The 18,053-nt window shown below is 37.8% G+C and overlaps 1 protein-coding gene across 2 annotated transcripts in view; it reads left to right on the forward strand.

The window, feature by feature from the left end:
* Positions 1-1,879: 1,879 nt before the first annotated feature.
* Positions 1,880-18,053, forward strand: part of LOC150091096 (uncharacterized) — a 95,438-nt gene continuing 79,264 nt past the window's right edge. For both annotated transcript variants that reach the window (XM_090374249.1, XM_090374240.1), the window contains exon 1: positions 1,880-2,078. In XM_090374249.1, coding sequence (XP_090230375.1) covers positions 1,915-2,078 — 164 coding nt within the window. In that variant the 5' untranslated portion in view covers positions 1,880-1,914. The remainder of the gene's footprint in view (positions 2,079-18,053) is intronic.

The following is an 18,053-nucleotide window of genomic DNA, read 5'->3' on the forward strand; positions in this document are numbered from 1 at the left end:
AACCCAAGGAACATTTTCAATATCAGCCAGATTTTGCTCGACAGACCTTCCTCTATTGCCAACCTTATTCCCCTTCCCTTTGCTTTGAATGGTGTTTCATCATCAGTTCCTGCTGATCTGAATTTTGAATTATCTTTGTCTTCTGACTCCTAACGAAGATCACTGTTTGTAGTACCGGTTCCGTCGTCATAAAAATTCCTCACGTCATCTAGTACCGTCGATGACGTGAGGAATTTTATGGGCATTTCACAATGAGTGTGGGTTAGCCGGTTTCAGGCGAGAGTACGATGGTTTTTTTTTTTTTTTTTCTGCAACTCAGGTTTTTCGTCTAGCAAACAGAAATTGACCATAGAACACATGCAATTTTCAGACAATGTATACGGAGCAATATGGCCTTAGTCGCCGATGTTCCTAAAACCCTAAAACAACAACAACAATTTGAATTTATGTCACCTCATGTGTATAGTGCGAGTAAGAGGAAGAATCCCATCACAACTGACAGGTGGAAAAAAGGGAAATACGTTAACTCTACCATTACATGGTCTCTTGAGATAGTGAGATTATTAAGAGACGTGATCGTAACTAACATTAATTTCTGGAACTGCTTGAAGCTATTGATGTATTGCTGTCTCTCCAATCTTTGGAAAGAGTAAGTATCGATTCAGTATCGCCAGTCACTTTTATTCTGTGATCTTTTTTAACTTCCTCGGTCATTTAACGTTGATTAAAACTTCATTATAAGGGAATTTTTGTTAAAGTATCTGTTTTGTATAGATACATGTATTTTTTATTTGGTGGTTTAGAGAATGTTAGCAATTCTTGTTTTGGAACTGGCTCGGATTATCTAGAATTTGTTTCCAGATTACTAAAATTATGAAGCATAGCATGTCTCTAAGATATAGGAATGATACCTGCAATTACCAGAAATTAATTCTTGTTTAGAATAAAAGAAACAATCTCCATTTTCTTTAAGATCTATACCGACTTAACCGTCGAACTCTCGCCCAGTGATGGACTGGCGGCACGACAGTTTTGCAACTGTATATGTCAGTGCAATAGTCTTAAACTGTAAGAAACTGATTGCATAATTGTGGTAATCAGATCAGCAGGTTTTATTGGATCGTGGGCTGCTGAAATTAAATAGCGTATATAATATGTTAGTATGCCGTGAATGTATATTGTGTAAACAGTATTCGTTGAGTGTGAGTTGTATAAATAGTATTTCGTGAGTGTATATTGTGTAAACAGTATTCGTTGAGTGTGAGTTGTATAAATAGTATTTCGTGAGTGTAAACAAGTGTTTCACACTGTGACCGACTAACTCGTTTATCGTATAAAACACAAAGCAGCACATAAAACTTCCTTTTTTTTTTTTTTTTTTATCGAAATGAACTATTTATGAACTTTGGCCGGCGACCGGTATTGTGTCAACGATTTTTCCACACTGGGAGAAAATGCAGTGGCGCTATCCACTGTGATACTAGCAAGGGCGCACAGATGACAGTTCTAAACTTTAACTTGCTCGTAATTCTAGTCGACTGTTATTTTTGCATCATATCTCCCCATCCCACAGTTTATAGCAGTTTCTCTTGAAATAATTATTTTAAGTGGCCATTCATCGGCATTAGTTATTTGCATGCTAGCCACCTTTATCGGTATTACTTATTTGCATGCTACTATTTTGTAGTTATTGTTCGAATAGTTCACGAGGGTCTTCTCAGATTGCTGTGGCTGTTTTTCATCCAAATTTAAATTTGAGTTTACATAAAGTTTAAGCATGGTGGTGCACTAGGTTTCTTTTTTTCTGTCTGACGTCACTAAACAAGGGTCATGCAGTTTTTCATGTTTTGTAAGTTGCGAATGACGCCGTAAGACAAATCAACTCGAACGACTTTCCGGAAGGATTGAGTTAAAATGGCTGCGAAGGAGCGATCGCAAGATGAAAAGAATTTAAAAACTTTAAGAGAACTTGTGGCCTTAGCAGCAAATAAATATTGTTTTGATTGTCATCAGCGGGGGCCTACGTATGTTAACATCACTGCTGGATCATTTGTGTGTACATCATGTAGTGGGATATTGTAAGTAAACTGTGGAATATACATTCCTTATGAACTTTTTTGTGAGGGTTGAAAGGTAAATGCGTTCTTTCCTTAAAGCTCTGGAGAACAATCAATCAGTGCTTATGAAATTTTACCGGTCGCGGAAATTATAACAAATGGAAAGGAAAGAAATGCGTCTTTACGTAGACTTTTAAAGCTCTTTTACGCAATTTTTCCTTTTCATGTTAGGAAACAAATTTGGAAGATTATGATTATAATCAGGATAAAAGTTGTGAATGATTTATTTATATTGCCAGGGATGTCAACGGTATTTTTTGATAATTGTTAGCATAAATATGCACCGATACACGAAACAGCATTCTTCATGGTCTGATAAAGAAATACCCGTGTAAGGTAATGTTGGGCGATACCAATTCCCGAATGGAGTTGCAGTATCATGTCATTACCAATATTTAGAGCTCATTAAAAAGAAAATAAACACATTAATAAAGACGTAAATAGATTAAGTAATAATTTAATTTTCGAAGTAGCGAAAATTTTTGGAACTCGATCCTGAGGTGAAAGTCCAAAATTGACCCTACGCGCGATTTTCGAACGTACCCCACAGCATTACGTGGAACGGTCCCCCCCCCCACTGCAATTAGCATTAGTAGAGGCATATGACGCAAGAAAGCAAGCTTATACAGCATCAGCAAAAAAAAAAAACCCTTCCCGTTTTACCCGTCCATTCACCCAAAATTTTTGCGTAGTTCTGTCTTGAATATATTTAAGATGTCAACATTGATTAAAGTTAGTTCCAGCTAACAACCACCCACTGGCTAAAGGCAAATTTCTATTGTACAACTCTATTCTACAACTGTCTTTCCTAAATTTGAATTTGTCCCCTCAAGTGATTAATCTGGGAAAGAGGAAGAATCCCATCAGCGTCCAGCTTGCTCATACCATTCATGACCTTATACACCTCAATCAGATCACCTTGCAAGTACCTAGTCTCTAGACACTTCTCCCACTCCAGACTTGAGTGGGAGAAGACAAAGTGGTAATCAGTGGATTCTGCTCTTCGATGTTATTAGTGGAGTTCCACAGGGTTTGGTGTTGGGCCCACTATTGTTTTGTATATTTTTCAATGATACAAAGGGTACTAGGAAAGTTTTGCAATACAGCTTTGTTTATTTAATTTTTTCAAAGTAATTTCCTCTACATTCAATACACCTCTCCATCCTCCGAAACCAATCTTTAAACCAGTTCTGCCAAGTTTCACTAGGGAGTAAAGCACACTCGTTGTCCCAAGCCCGTAGAAGGTCCTCATCACTGGAAAACCGCCTCCCTTTTAGCTTCATTTTCACATGCGGGAACAGTGCAAAGTCGCAGGGAGCAAGGTTTGGACTGTAGGGAGGGTGCTCGAGAAGTTTCAGTCCTGTCGTGGTCAAATATTCGGTGCAGGCTTTGGCGCGGTGAGCTGCAGCATTATCGTGATGGAGGTACCAGGTGTCCATTCTTGACTTTGGCCGCAGGTTCTTCATAGATCCAATGACTTTAGGCAGGCATTGTTCAGTATACCACTTAGCTGTGACTGTCTTCTGTGTGTCCAAAACGACACGTTCCACAATTCCACTTGATTTGAAAAATACAGCTATCATTTTCTTCTTTACAGATCGGGATTTTCTGACAATTACGGGTGTGTCGTCATCATCAAACTTTGTTTTGAGCCTTGGTTGGCAGATCGTAATAGTACAGCCAAGTCTCGTCACCTGTCATGATGTTGTTCACATACTGAGATTGTCCCTTATCAAACTTTTTTAACATCTCCCGGCACCAAGTCACACGTCGTGTCATCTGCTCATCAGTCAGTTGATGCGGCACCCAGAGAGAACAAAGTTTCTTCACGTGCAAATGATCTTGCAGAATCGAACGAATTGCTGGTGCATTTAGGCCCAAAGTATCCTCTATCTGTTGGTAGGTCACTCGCCTGTTTTCGTCAAGCATTTTCCTCACAGCAGTAACGTTTTCCCTCCGTAACCGACGTTCGTGGCCTTCCCGGCCTCTCAGAATCCTCCAGAGTGAAATTTCCCCTTTGGAATTCTCTGTACCACCTGAATATCGTTGTACGATGTGGATAATCATCATCTAGTGCAAGAGTCATTTCTTCTAAGCACTGGTCTATGGTTAAACCACGCACGAAATTATACCGCAAAACTGTCCTTATCTCATTTCGTGACCACGATGCCATCACAAGCACTTTACACTCTCACTACTAATGAATAACAGCCCATCGACTTGGCGCGGCAGCTACTATGCATGTATGAACATGTCTCAACATGCAGCAACAAGCAGCTTCCTGTGATTCATTGTTGCGTCATATTGCAAAACTTTCCTTGTACCCTTTGTATTGATGAAGGAATATGACTTATTGTCGAAGTTTGCAGATGGTACAAAGATTGGCAGGGTTGTTAATGACAGTGTGTTACTGCAACAGGATCTAGAAAATTTGGGCAGATGGGCTGAGAAGTGACAACTGAAGTTTAACATTGACAAATGCAAAGTACTGCATATGGGTAGAAGTAACCCCAAAGGAACATATCAACTCTGTGGTACTACACTTAAGGTGGTAGAAAATGAATAAGACCTTTGAGTAATTGTGCAGTCAGATATGAAGTTTTCTGAGCAATGCAGACATGCTGCAAGGCGGGTCATGGGGTTTTGCCAATGATATACAGGAATTTTGCTAGCAGGGAAAAGGTGATTATCCCTTTGTATAAGGCAATGATAAGGCCTTGAGTACTGCCTACAGATCTGGGGGCCTCATTTTAGAAAGGATGTAGATTTGCTTGAGCATGTACAGAGAAGGACAACAAGATTGGTGAGGGGAACAAAGCTTTGCTGTTACCAAGAGAGGCTTATGTTCTGCAAATTGCAGCGGCTGGAGACTCTGCACCTACAAGGTGAACTGATTGAGATGAAGGCCTTAAATGGGTTGAGGATGCCGAATTCTGATGGGATTCTTCTGCTTGCCCAGATTACGAACTTAAGGGGGCATAAATTCAAATTGAGGAAAGACAGGTGTAGAATAGACGTGCAAAATTACCTTTAGCCAGCGGGTGGTTAATTGCTGGAACAAACTTCCATCTGTTGTGGAAGTTGACAGGTTAAATAAATTCAAGGAGAATTGGACAAATGTTTAGAAGGAATGGTCGTGTGAATATATATATATATATATTTTTTGACTGATGCTGCATAAGCTCGTATGCTTGCTTTCTTGCATGACGTGCCTCTATTACTATTACACTGCAGAACTTAAGCCTTTCTTGGTAACAGTAACTGTTTGTTCCAATCATAATCTCGTTATCCTTCTCTGTACTCATTCCAGCAGCTCTACATCCTTCCTAAAATGAGGCCTCCAGACCTGCATACAGTACTCAAGGTGGCCTGACGATTGCCTTATACAAGAGGATAATCACCTTATCCCTGCTAGAAAAATTCCTGTATATTATTGACAAGACACCATGAGCTACTCTTGCAGACTGTCTGCACTGCTCAGAAAACTTAATATCTGACTGCACAATTACCCCTGGGTCTTTTTCATTCTCTACCACTCTGCGTTTAGTACCACACAGTTGATATGTTACTCTAGGGCAGTGGTTTTCAACCTTTTTTTAATAACGGCACCCCTACTCAATTTTCTCAATATATATATATATATATATATATATATATATATATATATATATATATATATTGAGTGGCACCAAATTACGTGGCACCCATGGAATGTTGTTGCGGCACCCTAAGGTTCCGTGGCACCCCGGTTGAAACCCACTGCTCTAGGGCTACCCATATGCAGTACTTTACATTTGTTAATGTTCAACTTCAGTTGCCACCTCTCTGCCTGTCTGCTCAACTTTTCTAGATCCTGTTGCAGTAGCATACTGTCTTGTTAGGAAACAAATCTGGAAGATTATGATTATAATCAGGATAAAATTTGTGAATGATTTATTTATATTGCTAGAGATATCAACAGTATTTTTTGATAATTGTTAGCAAAAATATGCACCGATACATGAAACAGCATTCTTCACAGTCTAATAAAGAAACACTAGGGTAAAGTAATGTTGGGCGATAGTAATTCCCAAATGGAGTTGAAGTATCACGTTTAGCCATTACCAATATTTAGATCTGATTAAAAAAGAACATAAACACATTACTGTTATATAAATAAAAACTTATAATAGATTAGGTAATAATTTAACTTTCAAAATAGCAAAAATTTTTGGAACTTGATTCTGAGGTGAAGTGCAAATATTGACCCCACACGTGATATTCGAATGTACCCCACAGTATTACGTGGGAACTACTTTCCCCCTCCTCTCACAATTAATATTAGCATTAGTAGAGGCATATGATGCAAGAAAGCAAGCTTAAATTAAAAAATAATAATAAGGTTAAGCCAATAAAAAAAAAAAAAAAACAACCCTGCCTGTTTCACCCATCCATTCACCCCAAATGTTTTTCTAGTTCTGCCTTGAATTTAAGGTGTCAAATTCTACGACAACAGATGGAAGTTTTGTTCCAGCAGTTAATCACCCGCTGATTGTCATTAACAACCCTGCCAACCTTCATATGTTAGCATTGTGGTCTTTGGAATACCAAGTTCAGATAATTATTGTTGTAGTGACTTTCCTGAGATCAATACACTAATGCTACCTCTGCTTCATATTATCTCTGCCATGTATACAGCTGTCCAGTCTTTTCTTTTTTTTTAATCCAGGAACACAATTTTCATCTTTCACTGTTTTCTCAGGTTGTGGATGTTTGAGATTATTTAGGAGCATATATAAGCTAACTGGAACAAAGAAGAATTTTATATTATTGATATTCCCTATTAATTACAGCAGAACCTGATTAATCTGGTATCCTTGGAATCAGCTTTTTGAAAGCTGCAGATTTCTGATACCCTAAGTATCCAGGGATAATTTATTTTCATTTGCAGTAGCTCTGATTCCAATAATTTCCATAGAATGCTAGCTGCTAGCATTAAGCCGAAATTTTAACCCATACTGCTGGATTGATCTAATGAGTAATGTACTTGCCTAAGTAATAAAGGTGTCACGGGTTTGTGAATGCTGCTTCCAGTGTAGATGATGTGTGATTGTGCAATATTTTTTTAATGAGTTATTGCCTTAAAAACTAAATAAATAATTTGATGTCATATAGTCTAAGAAATATGTAGAACAGAAAGAAACTGGTGTGAGAAAATTATTGATAGATCATAATGCATAACCCATTACCTGTGCTGCTCTTTTAAGTACTATACTTAAAATACTGCCACTTCTCAGCCCATTTTCCGAACTTATCTAGATTCAGTTGGAATAGCATACTGTCTTTACTGTCATTAACAACCCTGAATTGTACTGTATGGTTAGCTTATTCCCCCTCTGCCTTGTACAGTCGAGTACACTGAGAAATATTCAAAAGTGCCGAATTTTTGAAAATTCTCTATTTTTGAATATTGGATTTTTTGAGGTTCTACTGTATATTAGCATTAGTAGAGGCATTTTGCTGATGCTGCTTATGCAGCATCAGCAAAAAAAAAAAAAAACCCTCCCATTTTCAAATGCCTGTCCAGCTCAGCCTTAAATTTATTTAGGCTATCAGCTTCCACAACACGAGATGGAAGTCTTCCACCAATCAACTGCCTGCTGGCTAAAGGCAAATTTTCACACATCTATTCTACAACTGTCTTTCCTCAATTTGAATTTATGCCCTCTCAGGTGTGGAATCTGAACAAGAGGAAGAATTCCATCAGCATTCAACTTGCTCAACCCATTCAGGTCTTTATACACCTCAATCAGATCACCTCACAGGTGCCTTCACTCCAGGTACTGCAATTTGCAGAACTTAAGCCTTTAGGACAGCAACCCTTTGTTCCCCTCACCAATTCTTTGTACTTATTCTAGAAACTCTACTTCTTTCATAAAATGAGGCCTCCAGACCTGTACACAGTATTCAAGGTGTGGCCTGACCATTGTACAATGAGATAATCACCTCCCTGTCCCTGCTAACAAAATTCCTAGATATCATTAACAAGACTCCATGACCTGCCCTGGCAGCCCATCTGCACTGCTCAGCGAACTTCATATCTGACTGCACAATTATTCTCAGGTCTTTTTCACTTTCCACTTCCCTGAGTGTAGTACCACACAGTCGGTATGTTTCTCTTGTATTATTGGTACCCATATGCAGTGCTTTGCATTTGTCAGTGTCAAACTTTATTTGCCACTTCTCAGCCCATTTTCCGAACTTATCTAGATTCAGTTGGAATAGCATACTGTCTTTACTGTCATTAACAACCCTGACAACCTTTGTATCATCTGCAAACTTGGACATTAAGTTTGATATGTCATCATTATCATTGATGAATACACAAAACAACAATGGGCCCAGCACCGAACCCTGGAAAACTCCACTAATAACATTCGTCCCCAAGAGCAGTGTCCATTAATTACCACTCCCTGTTGTCTCCCACTCAGCCATCCCTTTATCCATTGTAGGAACTTACCCTTAATGCCATACTGCTCCAATTGCACAGCAGTCGCCCATGTGCAACAGTATCAAAAGCTTTCCTGAAATCCAAGTATATGATATTAAAATAATTTTTTGCATCCAGTTCCTTTGTGACCACATCATAGTATCCAATGAAATTGGTAAGACAAGACCTCCCTTTAACAAACCCATGCTGTTTCTAGATGATCCTGCAATGCTTCTTTAACCAGTGACTCCATTATTTTCCCCAGAACACAAGTTAAATTAACAGGTCTGTAGTTACTTGTGTCACCTTTTGAACCCCCTTTGTGAATTGGTTATTCATTTGCACACCTCCAGTCCGTGGGGACCTCCCCTGAGTCCAAAGAAGCTTTCGTAATTATGGCTAAGGGTTTCTTACTTGCTTTACTGCCTCCTTTAATATACCTGGATAGATATTGTCCACCCCAGGTGCCTTCCATATGTTTAACTTCAACAATTTCTCCTCCACTCTGCTCTCAGCAATTACAAAATTGCTGAGCTCTCTGTTAGAGTTCGATAAACTTCTGGCGTTCCCCACCTTGAATAACTCCTCCTGTGTGAATGTAGATGCAAAATACTCATTCAGTTTATCAGCTACCTGAGCATGATCATCAGTAGTCAACCTATGTTAAGTGGTTCAATCTGATTCATTGCTTTGCTTCTAGAGCAGTGGTTTTCATCCGGGGTGCTGCAGCACACTAGGGTGCCTCAACAACTTTCTTGGGGTGCCATATAATTTTTGTTTAAGTTACTTAAAGTTATTTTTTTTTTGAAATTTATATATTTATTTCATTATAAAAAGGTATACGGTATCCATTGTACCGTATCTTTTTAATTTTGTGGTGATTTATAATTGATCTTTATTTAGTATCTCTATATAAAGAATAAAATTATTATATAGATATATATTTAAAAGTCGAAAACCACTGTGTTAGTTATTTATTTTGGTCTAGGGGTACTGTGTAAAAATTACATTGACACTAAGGGCGCCATGAACCGAGAAAGTTTGGGAACCTCTGTTCTGTTCTAGCATTTACATAAGTAAAGAACTCTTTGCTGTTTTTCTTTGCATTCTTTGCCAAAGATTTCTCGTAATCTGCCTTCTCCTGCCTAACCTCTTTTGTGACTTGATTACACACTAGCTTATATCTGCTGTAGGCTTCTGTGTCACCTGATACTTTATATACATCCCATACATTTTTCTTCTCTGCCATGAGCCTCATTAATTCATCACACATCCATTTAGGCCTAAACTTAGAACACTATTCCTTAGTTTGTATGAAAAGCCTAGTAGGCTCCAAGATTAAGTCCCTGAAGGCTTCCCATTTAGAATTCAACATTGGTAACATCATCAGTAGATCCCATTGTATAGAATTTAAAAACTGCCTGAGACCCCTCGTATTCACCATTGCGAAAGCAAGAGCCCTTCCCTTTACCCTTGATGGTAGTTACATCTTTAAGTGAATCCCACACCAGTACATTGTGATCACCGTCACCCAGCGGTTCCTTTATCTGCAAATTCTTAATTCATGAATAATCACTCCTAATTATCATATCAAAAGTATTACTCCCACTTTTTGCCTCTCGAACATGTTACTATAGAAAACAGTCATCCAATAAATCCACCAAAGTCTTGCTAGTGTGTGTGTATGTGTGTGTGACCAACCCACAAGTGCCAGTCAGTATCTGGAAAGTTAAAATCTCCCATTATAAGACATTCTTATTTACTGGCCTACTCTTATTTATCTGCACAATTGCTCATTATACTCATCAGATTCATTAGGCCTATAACACACACCTACTCTCATTTTCCCTTTCCCAGTGCTTATGTCACACCAAACTGGCTCAACATTGCATTGTCCACCAACATCAGTTGGATGCACTTCCTTAGATATTATGTGTTTCTTAACTAACAGCATAAACCCTCCTCCCTTCCTGTCCTATCTGTCCTTTCTGTACACATTGTACGCTCCAAATTCCAATTCTGCACTGATTATATCTGTGTGACACCATGTCTTTGGTATCCCAACAATATCTGCCTTTGATGTCTCAACCAGCACTTCAAACTCATCAAATTTATTATACTCCTAGCATTGGCGTACAATCACCTGTTTCTACTCTTAGTTATGCTAACCGGAGCAATATGGCCTTAGTTGCTAATGCTCCTAAAAACCAAATAACAAACAAACAAACAAGTTATGCTAACACAGCCCATGTATTTACTTGTTTCACTATGACTCCCAGCAGTCCTGGAAATCTCCAGAACTTGCTTTCCAGGCTGCTTCTCATTCTAATAGAAGCAGTGTAAGAATCACTTTTAACTCTGCCTGCGGCCACTGTTAACCTTTTAGTCTGTGTATCCTCCCAAGCTAGCTGTTTTCCGACCTACCTAACGCTGCCTCGATACCATCAGCAAATATTCTTGCTTCCTTTCTATTTAAGTTTAACCCATCCCTGTAGAAGCAGTCTTTCCTGTCAACAAGCACAGACTACGCTGAAAAAAATCTATCCCATGAGCCTTGCAGAATCTCTCCAGGGCTGAATTGATTGACAAGACTTATCATATACTCCCTCCTGTTGTGTCTTGGCAGATTTGCAGACACTCACATTCAACCCTAAATCGTGACTTTTTTTCAACATTGACCTGTACTTGTTAGATCTCTTACTCTTAATGTCATTAGTTCCAGCGTGTACAACAATATCATCTTTTGCCCTCTTAAAAGATATCTGCTCTACAACGTCATCAACTTTTGCCCCTGGCAGACATACCCTGGCCCTGTTTGTTATATTTAAACATATTACATTCAGAGTAAAATGTGGAACGAGAAGTCAAATTTAACGGTAAAATGTGGGATTTTCTAGATATAATAATGTTATATCTAGAAAAGTATGTACTTGATGGATTGTAATTAATTGTCCATGGAGGAATACCATCAAAATACAGTATTTATGCAGTGCCAGTGTTGCATAATTTACTTATTTAATAGGAATTGTTCACCTCCTACAGACAACAAATTTCCACACTATATTTTTATGCTTTTTGAAAGCCAGTGATAAAGCTCTGTGGTAATAAATCCTATCCTCTATACAAGAGCAGATCTTAGTGCATGTAGGACCCCTAGAGGAAGACATAGTGCTCTGTTCTCTTCTGTAAAATATCCTAGAATTGCCTTGTCAGAATCAGGACTAGAGATCTTGCTGGCCACACCATCAGAGGAATAACTTCACTTTGAAAGAATGCATCATGTAAATCTACATTCACACATGTGAGGGATTCTTTAGGGAAGGAGGAACTAAAGTTCTTCAAATTCTAATGGATAGGTAAATGATTTTGTGACAACAGAGGAAAATGAAAGAGAAATTGAAGCTAAACCCGAAAAAACCACCTGGGATGAATGGGATCTATCCTAACTTCTGTTCTAGAGAAAATAATGTAGTTACTGGTTAAAGAAGTAATGCAGACAAGAATGCAGTTATACTGTAGTCACAACATGGATTTGTTTATTGGTGCTCATCTCTGACCAACTGGTGATCATTTGATTGGAAATTGTGATGCAGTAACAAGGAACTGTATGTAAAAAATAATTTTGATGTCATATGCTTGGATTTCAAAAAAGCTTTTGACATTGCAAATGAAACACTTCTGTACCAATTGAAGTTGCGTGGCATTAAAAGCAAGTTACTGCTATGGATAAAGGGATGATTGGGTGGGTTGATGATTGGATGAATGGACACTGCATTACTTGGATTAATGTTATTAGTCACATCCCCCATTTTTAGTGCTGAGCTCATTGTTGTTTTCTGTATTTATTAATGATATCGATGAAGGAATATCAGACTTAATGTCTAAGTTTCATATAAAGGTTGTCTGGGTGTTAATGACCTTAATCAGGGTATGCTGCTGCTGCAACAAAATCTAGAAAAATTTGGCAGATGGGATGAAAAATAGTAATTGAAATTTAACACTGACAAATGCAAGGTACTGCAGATGGGTAGTAGTAATCTTGGATTAACGTAGTAACTATGTGGTACTATGTTTGGTACTGTGTTGGTACTCAGAGTGGTGGAAAACGAAAAAGATTTGGGTAATTGTGCAGTCAGATATGAAGTTCTGAGCAATACAGACAAGCTACCAGGACAGCCATTCGGGTTTTGTGAATGAGATACAGCAGTTTTGCTAGCAGGGATGAGGAGGTGATTGTCCCATTTTATAAGGTAATGCATTTTGAGTGCTGCATACAGGTCTGGAAGCTTCATTTTAAGAAGAATGTAGATTTGCTGGAATGAATGTAGAGGAGGCTAGCAAGATTGATGAGGGGAACAAAATGATGGTCTTACGAAGAAAGACTTCAGTTTCTGTAAAGTGCAGCATCTGGAGACTAGGCACTTGTGAGGTGATCTGATTGAGGTGTTTGAATGGACTGAGCGAGCTCAATGCAGATGGCATTCTTCCTCTTGCTCAGACTGCACAAATGAAGTGCCATTTATTCAAATTGAGGAAGGATGGTTGTAGGACAGATATGCCGAAGTTTGCCTTCAGCCAGCAGGTAGTTGATTGTTGGAATAAACTTCCATCTGTTGTTGTGAATGTAGGTAGCTTTAATAAATTCAGGGAAGAACCAGATAAACTTGGAGGTTTGGATGGTCAGGTCATGTGGAGATAGTTTTTTTTTGGTTGGTCCTATACAGGGTGTGTCAAAAATACATGGCATAACTTCAGGAATGAGTTCCTCATATGTAGACAATAAAAATATTTTATATCAACATAGTTCCGGAAATACTTGGTTCCCAAGTTATTAACCGGAATGTCTTATCTCCTGCAGGTGATTTCCTTCATCACAAGGTACTGACAGAATCTGGTGGTTTTCCATTCCGACCATGTACTGAAATCAGGAGCAAGCGGATATGCACTTTATGTACGGTTTGGCGGACGGCATTGCTCTGGAGGCTCGTCATTTGTACCACGAAAGGTTCCCAGAACGAAGATGTCCAGACAGGAAAATGTTTGAAGGTATCCATCTCCGCTTTTGTTAACATTGGACCTTTACACCTCGTGCTGCTGACATAGGACGACCAAGATCTACGACTTCTGAAGTAGAGGGGGTGATTTTGGATGTTGTGCATGCCACTCCTGGAATCAGCACACGCAGAATAGCAGTGCAACTGACTGTTCAACATTCGACTATTTGGAGAGTGTTGTGAGAACACCAACTATATCCTTAACATCTGCAATGGGTACAGGCCTTGTCACCAGCAGATTACCCTGCGTACATAAAGTGCATATCCGCTTGCTCCTGATTTGAGTACATGGTCAGAATGGGAAACCACCAGATTCTGTCAGTACCTTGTGATGAAGGAAATTACCTGCTGGAGATAAAACATTTTGGTTAATAACTTGGGAACCAAGCATTTCCGGAACTATGTTGATATAAAATATTTTTATTGTCTACATGTGAGGAACTCATTCCTGAAGTTTTGCCGTGTATTTTTGACACACCTTGTATAAGCTTGTTTTATTGCGTAATTTGTTCACTACTACTGTAATGCTAAATGTGCAATCATTCACAAGACCTGTCAGAGTGAGAATGGATTAGAGCCATTTGACCAAGCTCAGAAAGGACTTCAAATAGTTTTCACATTAATTTTTTCCTGAGTAATTTGTGCATTTTCATATAAAGAAATTATCAAAACATTTTTTAAATAAAAAAAAATAATAATTTATTAAATTTTTTTAGTCCTGTTTTGTTATCATGTATCTTATTTATTATTATTATTTTTTTATTATGTTCAGGTTGGCACCATTAATGAATGACCAGTACCTTGGTCATTCATCTGGTGCCCAAACTACTGCCATGATAGTATGTTTCTCTTGATGTTAGATGGATACATGCTCCATTCTTTCCAGATGGAGCATGTATCCATTTGGAAAGAATGAATTAGTTTAAAGACTGAATCAGTTTAAAGACTAATGACTTATTTTGAAAGAGAACATTGACCAGTTGGTCTTTGCCATAGAGACAGTATTGCTTAGCCAATTTTGGGCAGGCATGCTGTGTCATAGTCTTGAACAGAACATAAACTGTGGCCATCTTGTATAATGTTCCCCTTTCTTGAAGAGGCTTCTGTGTGTGGTTTATACTTTGAAACTGTTATTCCTATGGTTTCTGTGATTCTGAAGAAGAGAGTGAATGCAAAAATAAGCACTCTATTAATTAAACACTAAAAAAATGCAGATAGTAGAAAATTTCTTGTGTAATCTATTAAAATATTGCAAGTCATGTGAGTAATTTGACCACATGATTATCATTGGTGAATTAATTATTTATTTGTTTATGCTCGTCAGCCCTTGCCCATTTAATTGTAAGCTTTTAGTACATTTTAAAGATATTTTCCTTTATTTCCCCATTAAAAAATCTTCCATTTTAATAGGGCAGTGATCAAAGCATATTGATGTGGGATTCATTCAAAGAAAACTACTGATGAGGGGAAACAGAAGGGATTTTGTTTTTGCATACATGATTGTAATGGACTCAGGCATTTATTAAACTCTTTTCAGTGGGACCAGCTGATGTTTATTCCTGAAATTAATTACTCTTTTTTTGGATGCAAATTTCTGCAGGTCTACTCAGCAACCGTTGTTTTCCAAATTAAATTTATGCTCCCTTCTGTGTTTCATCTGAGAAAGCTTAAAGATGCCATCAGCATTTAGTTTTCTTAAAACATTTAAAAATGTTATACACTTCAGTTACTAAGTTGTCTTTTCAGTTTTGTTTGAATTATTACATTAAAATGGATCTTTTGTTTATTATTATTGTTAATATACAAATATTATTATTATACACAACTGATTTTCATGTAGCAGATAGGCAGCTACACAAATACTTTTTCCTGCAGATCTGAATTGCCACTGTTTTAATACTTGCAGTAATTTCTTGCTAAATAATTAATTTTTAAAACTTTAAAAATAGAAAATTAAAGGTTTAATATTTTTTTGTTTATAGCAGGCCACACACAAGTAGTTTAATCAGTAATTTTATCATTCTGGTGTGGATGGTGGCATTTCAAGTCTGTGGGGGGAAACTGCTTGTGTGGCTGCCAGATGTCACAAAGAACCTTGAAAAGAATAAAAATGAATAGTTTTATGTAATTATTTCAAGTTTATAATTTAGTTTCAACATGGGAATAAATAGTAATAATAATTTATTATTTTTTCTTTGAAAAATGTCAATTTCAAGGTGTTTTCTGAGTGAGTTAATTTTATGGTGCTGGAATGTCAAAATTTCATGCAATAAATGTCTCTACAAAATATAAATTTTCCACTAATTAATAATATCACATTTTTGTTTGTGGTATCAACCTATTTTTAAAACTTTAAGCATAATTAATACAATTTTTTTCATTAAAATGAATAAGTATTTCTTGTGTCCAAAAAACAACATTTATCACAGCAAAAACAGCATTTATAGCAAAAACACATAAAATACAGAATTTATAATATGAGTGGTATAGGACGCTTGTATTATAAAACTCAGCCAGTGTTCTGACAGATTAACATTGATGGATGCAAATTACATATAGGCAGTACTACCTTTCATCCGAGTAACATACCACACTCATAGATATTGGAGAATGAAAGAGACCTATGGATAATAAGGAATGCAGAATTGGAATTTGGGAGTACAATGTGTACAGAAAGGATAGGGAAGGGAAGAGGGGTCATGCTGTTAGTTGAGAAACAGAATCTAAGGAAGTGCATCCAGTTGACATGGGTGGACAGTGAAGTGTTGAGTCAGTTTGGTGTGACATAAGCACTGGGAAAGCAAGTTGAGGGTAGGAGTGTGTTATAGGCCTAATGGCTCTGTTGAGTACAACGAAGCTGTACAGAGAAATAGTGGGCCTAATAGGGGATTTTAACTTCCCAGACAGACTGGAACTTGTGGGTTGGTTACTCACACACTAGCAAGACTTTTGTGGATTTATTGGATCATTGTTTTCTACAGCAGCATGTTCGAGACGCAACCAGAGGAAGTAATACTTTTGATCTGATTATCAGCAGTGATTATTTATGCATTAAGAATCTGCAGATAAAGGAACCACTAGGTGGTAGTGTCACAGTATACTAATGTGGGATTTACTCAAAGGTGTAACTACCATTAGGTAACTGCCTGCAGTGGTCTCAGACAGTTTTTAAATTCTATACAGTGAGACCAACTGATGATGTTACCAACAGCAAATTCTAAATGGGAAGCATTCAAGGAATTAATCTAGGAAGCTACTTGCTTTTCATACCAACTAAGAAATACTGTTCAAGGTTTAGGCCTAAATTGATGTCAGATGAACTAATGAGATTCATCAAAGAGAATCAAAATGCATGGGATGCATAGTAGTTATAAGGAGACACAGATGCCTATGGTAGATATACTGAGAGCAAAGTAAAGGAGAAATTGCTGAAGTTAAACATAAGGAAGGCATCTGGGGTGTATGAGATCTATCTAGTTATATTAAAGGAGGCAGCAAAGTAAGTAAGCAGGCCCTTAGCCATAATTATGAAAGCTTCCTTGGACTCAGGGGAGGTCCTCATGGACTGGAGATATGCAAATGTGTCCCCAATTCACAAAGGGGAAATCAAAGAGTGACATGGGTAATTACAGACCTGTTAGTCTAACTTCTGTTCCAGGGAAAATAATGGAATCACTGGTTAAAGAAGCACTGCAGGATCATCTAGACAAGACTACAGTTATAGTTTAGACAGCATGGGTTTGTTTAGGCAAAGTCTTGTCTGACTAATTTGATTGGATTCTATGATGTGGTCACAAAGGAATTGGATGCAAAAAATAATTTTTAAATCATATACTTGGATTTTAGGAAAGCTTTTGTTACTGTTGCACATGGAAGACTGCTGTACAACCTGGAGCAGTATGATATTAAGGGCAAGTTGCTACAATGGATAAAAGGATGGTTGAGTGGGAGAAGACAGAGTGGTAATCAATGGACACTGCTTTACATGGATTAATGTTATTAGTGGAGTCCCCCAGGGTTCTGTGTTGGGCCTATTGTTGTATTGTATATTTATCAATGATATTGATGAAGTTATATCAGGAGGTGTGTCCAAGTTTGTAGACAATATGAAGGTTGGTATGGTAAGTTTGTTAATGACAGTAAGGACAGTATGCTACTGCACGACAATCTAGAAAAGTTTCTCAGATTAGCTGAGAAGTGGCAACTGAAGTTTAACATTGACAAATGCAAAGTACTGCATATGGGTAGCAGTAACCCTGGAGTAACGTACCAACTATGGGGTACTACACTCAGTGTGGGGAGAATGAAAAAGGCCTGGGGGTAATTGTGCAGTCAGATATGAAGTTTTCTGAGCAGTGCAGGCAAGCTACAAGAGTAGCTCATGGGGTCTTGTCAATGATATCTAGGAATTTT

This window comes from Mastigoproctus giganteus, chromosome 1 (assembly GCF_048544385.1).
Source record: "Mastigoproctus giganteus isolate SK-2022 chromosome 1, ASM4854438v1, whole genome shotgun sequence".
In the NCBI taxonomy this organism is placed as follows: Eukaryota; Metazoa; Arthropoda; class Arachnida; order Uropygi; family Thelyphonidae; genus Mastigoproctus; species Mastigoproctus giganteus.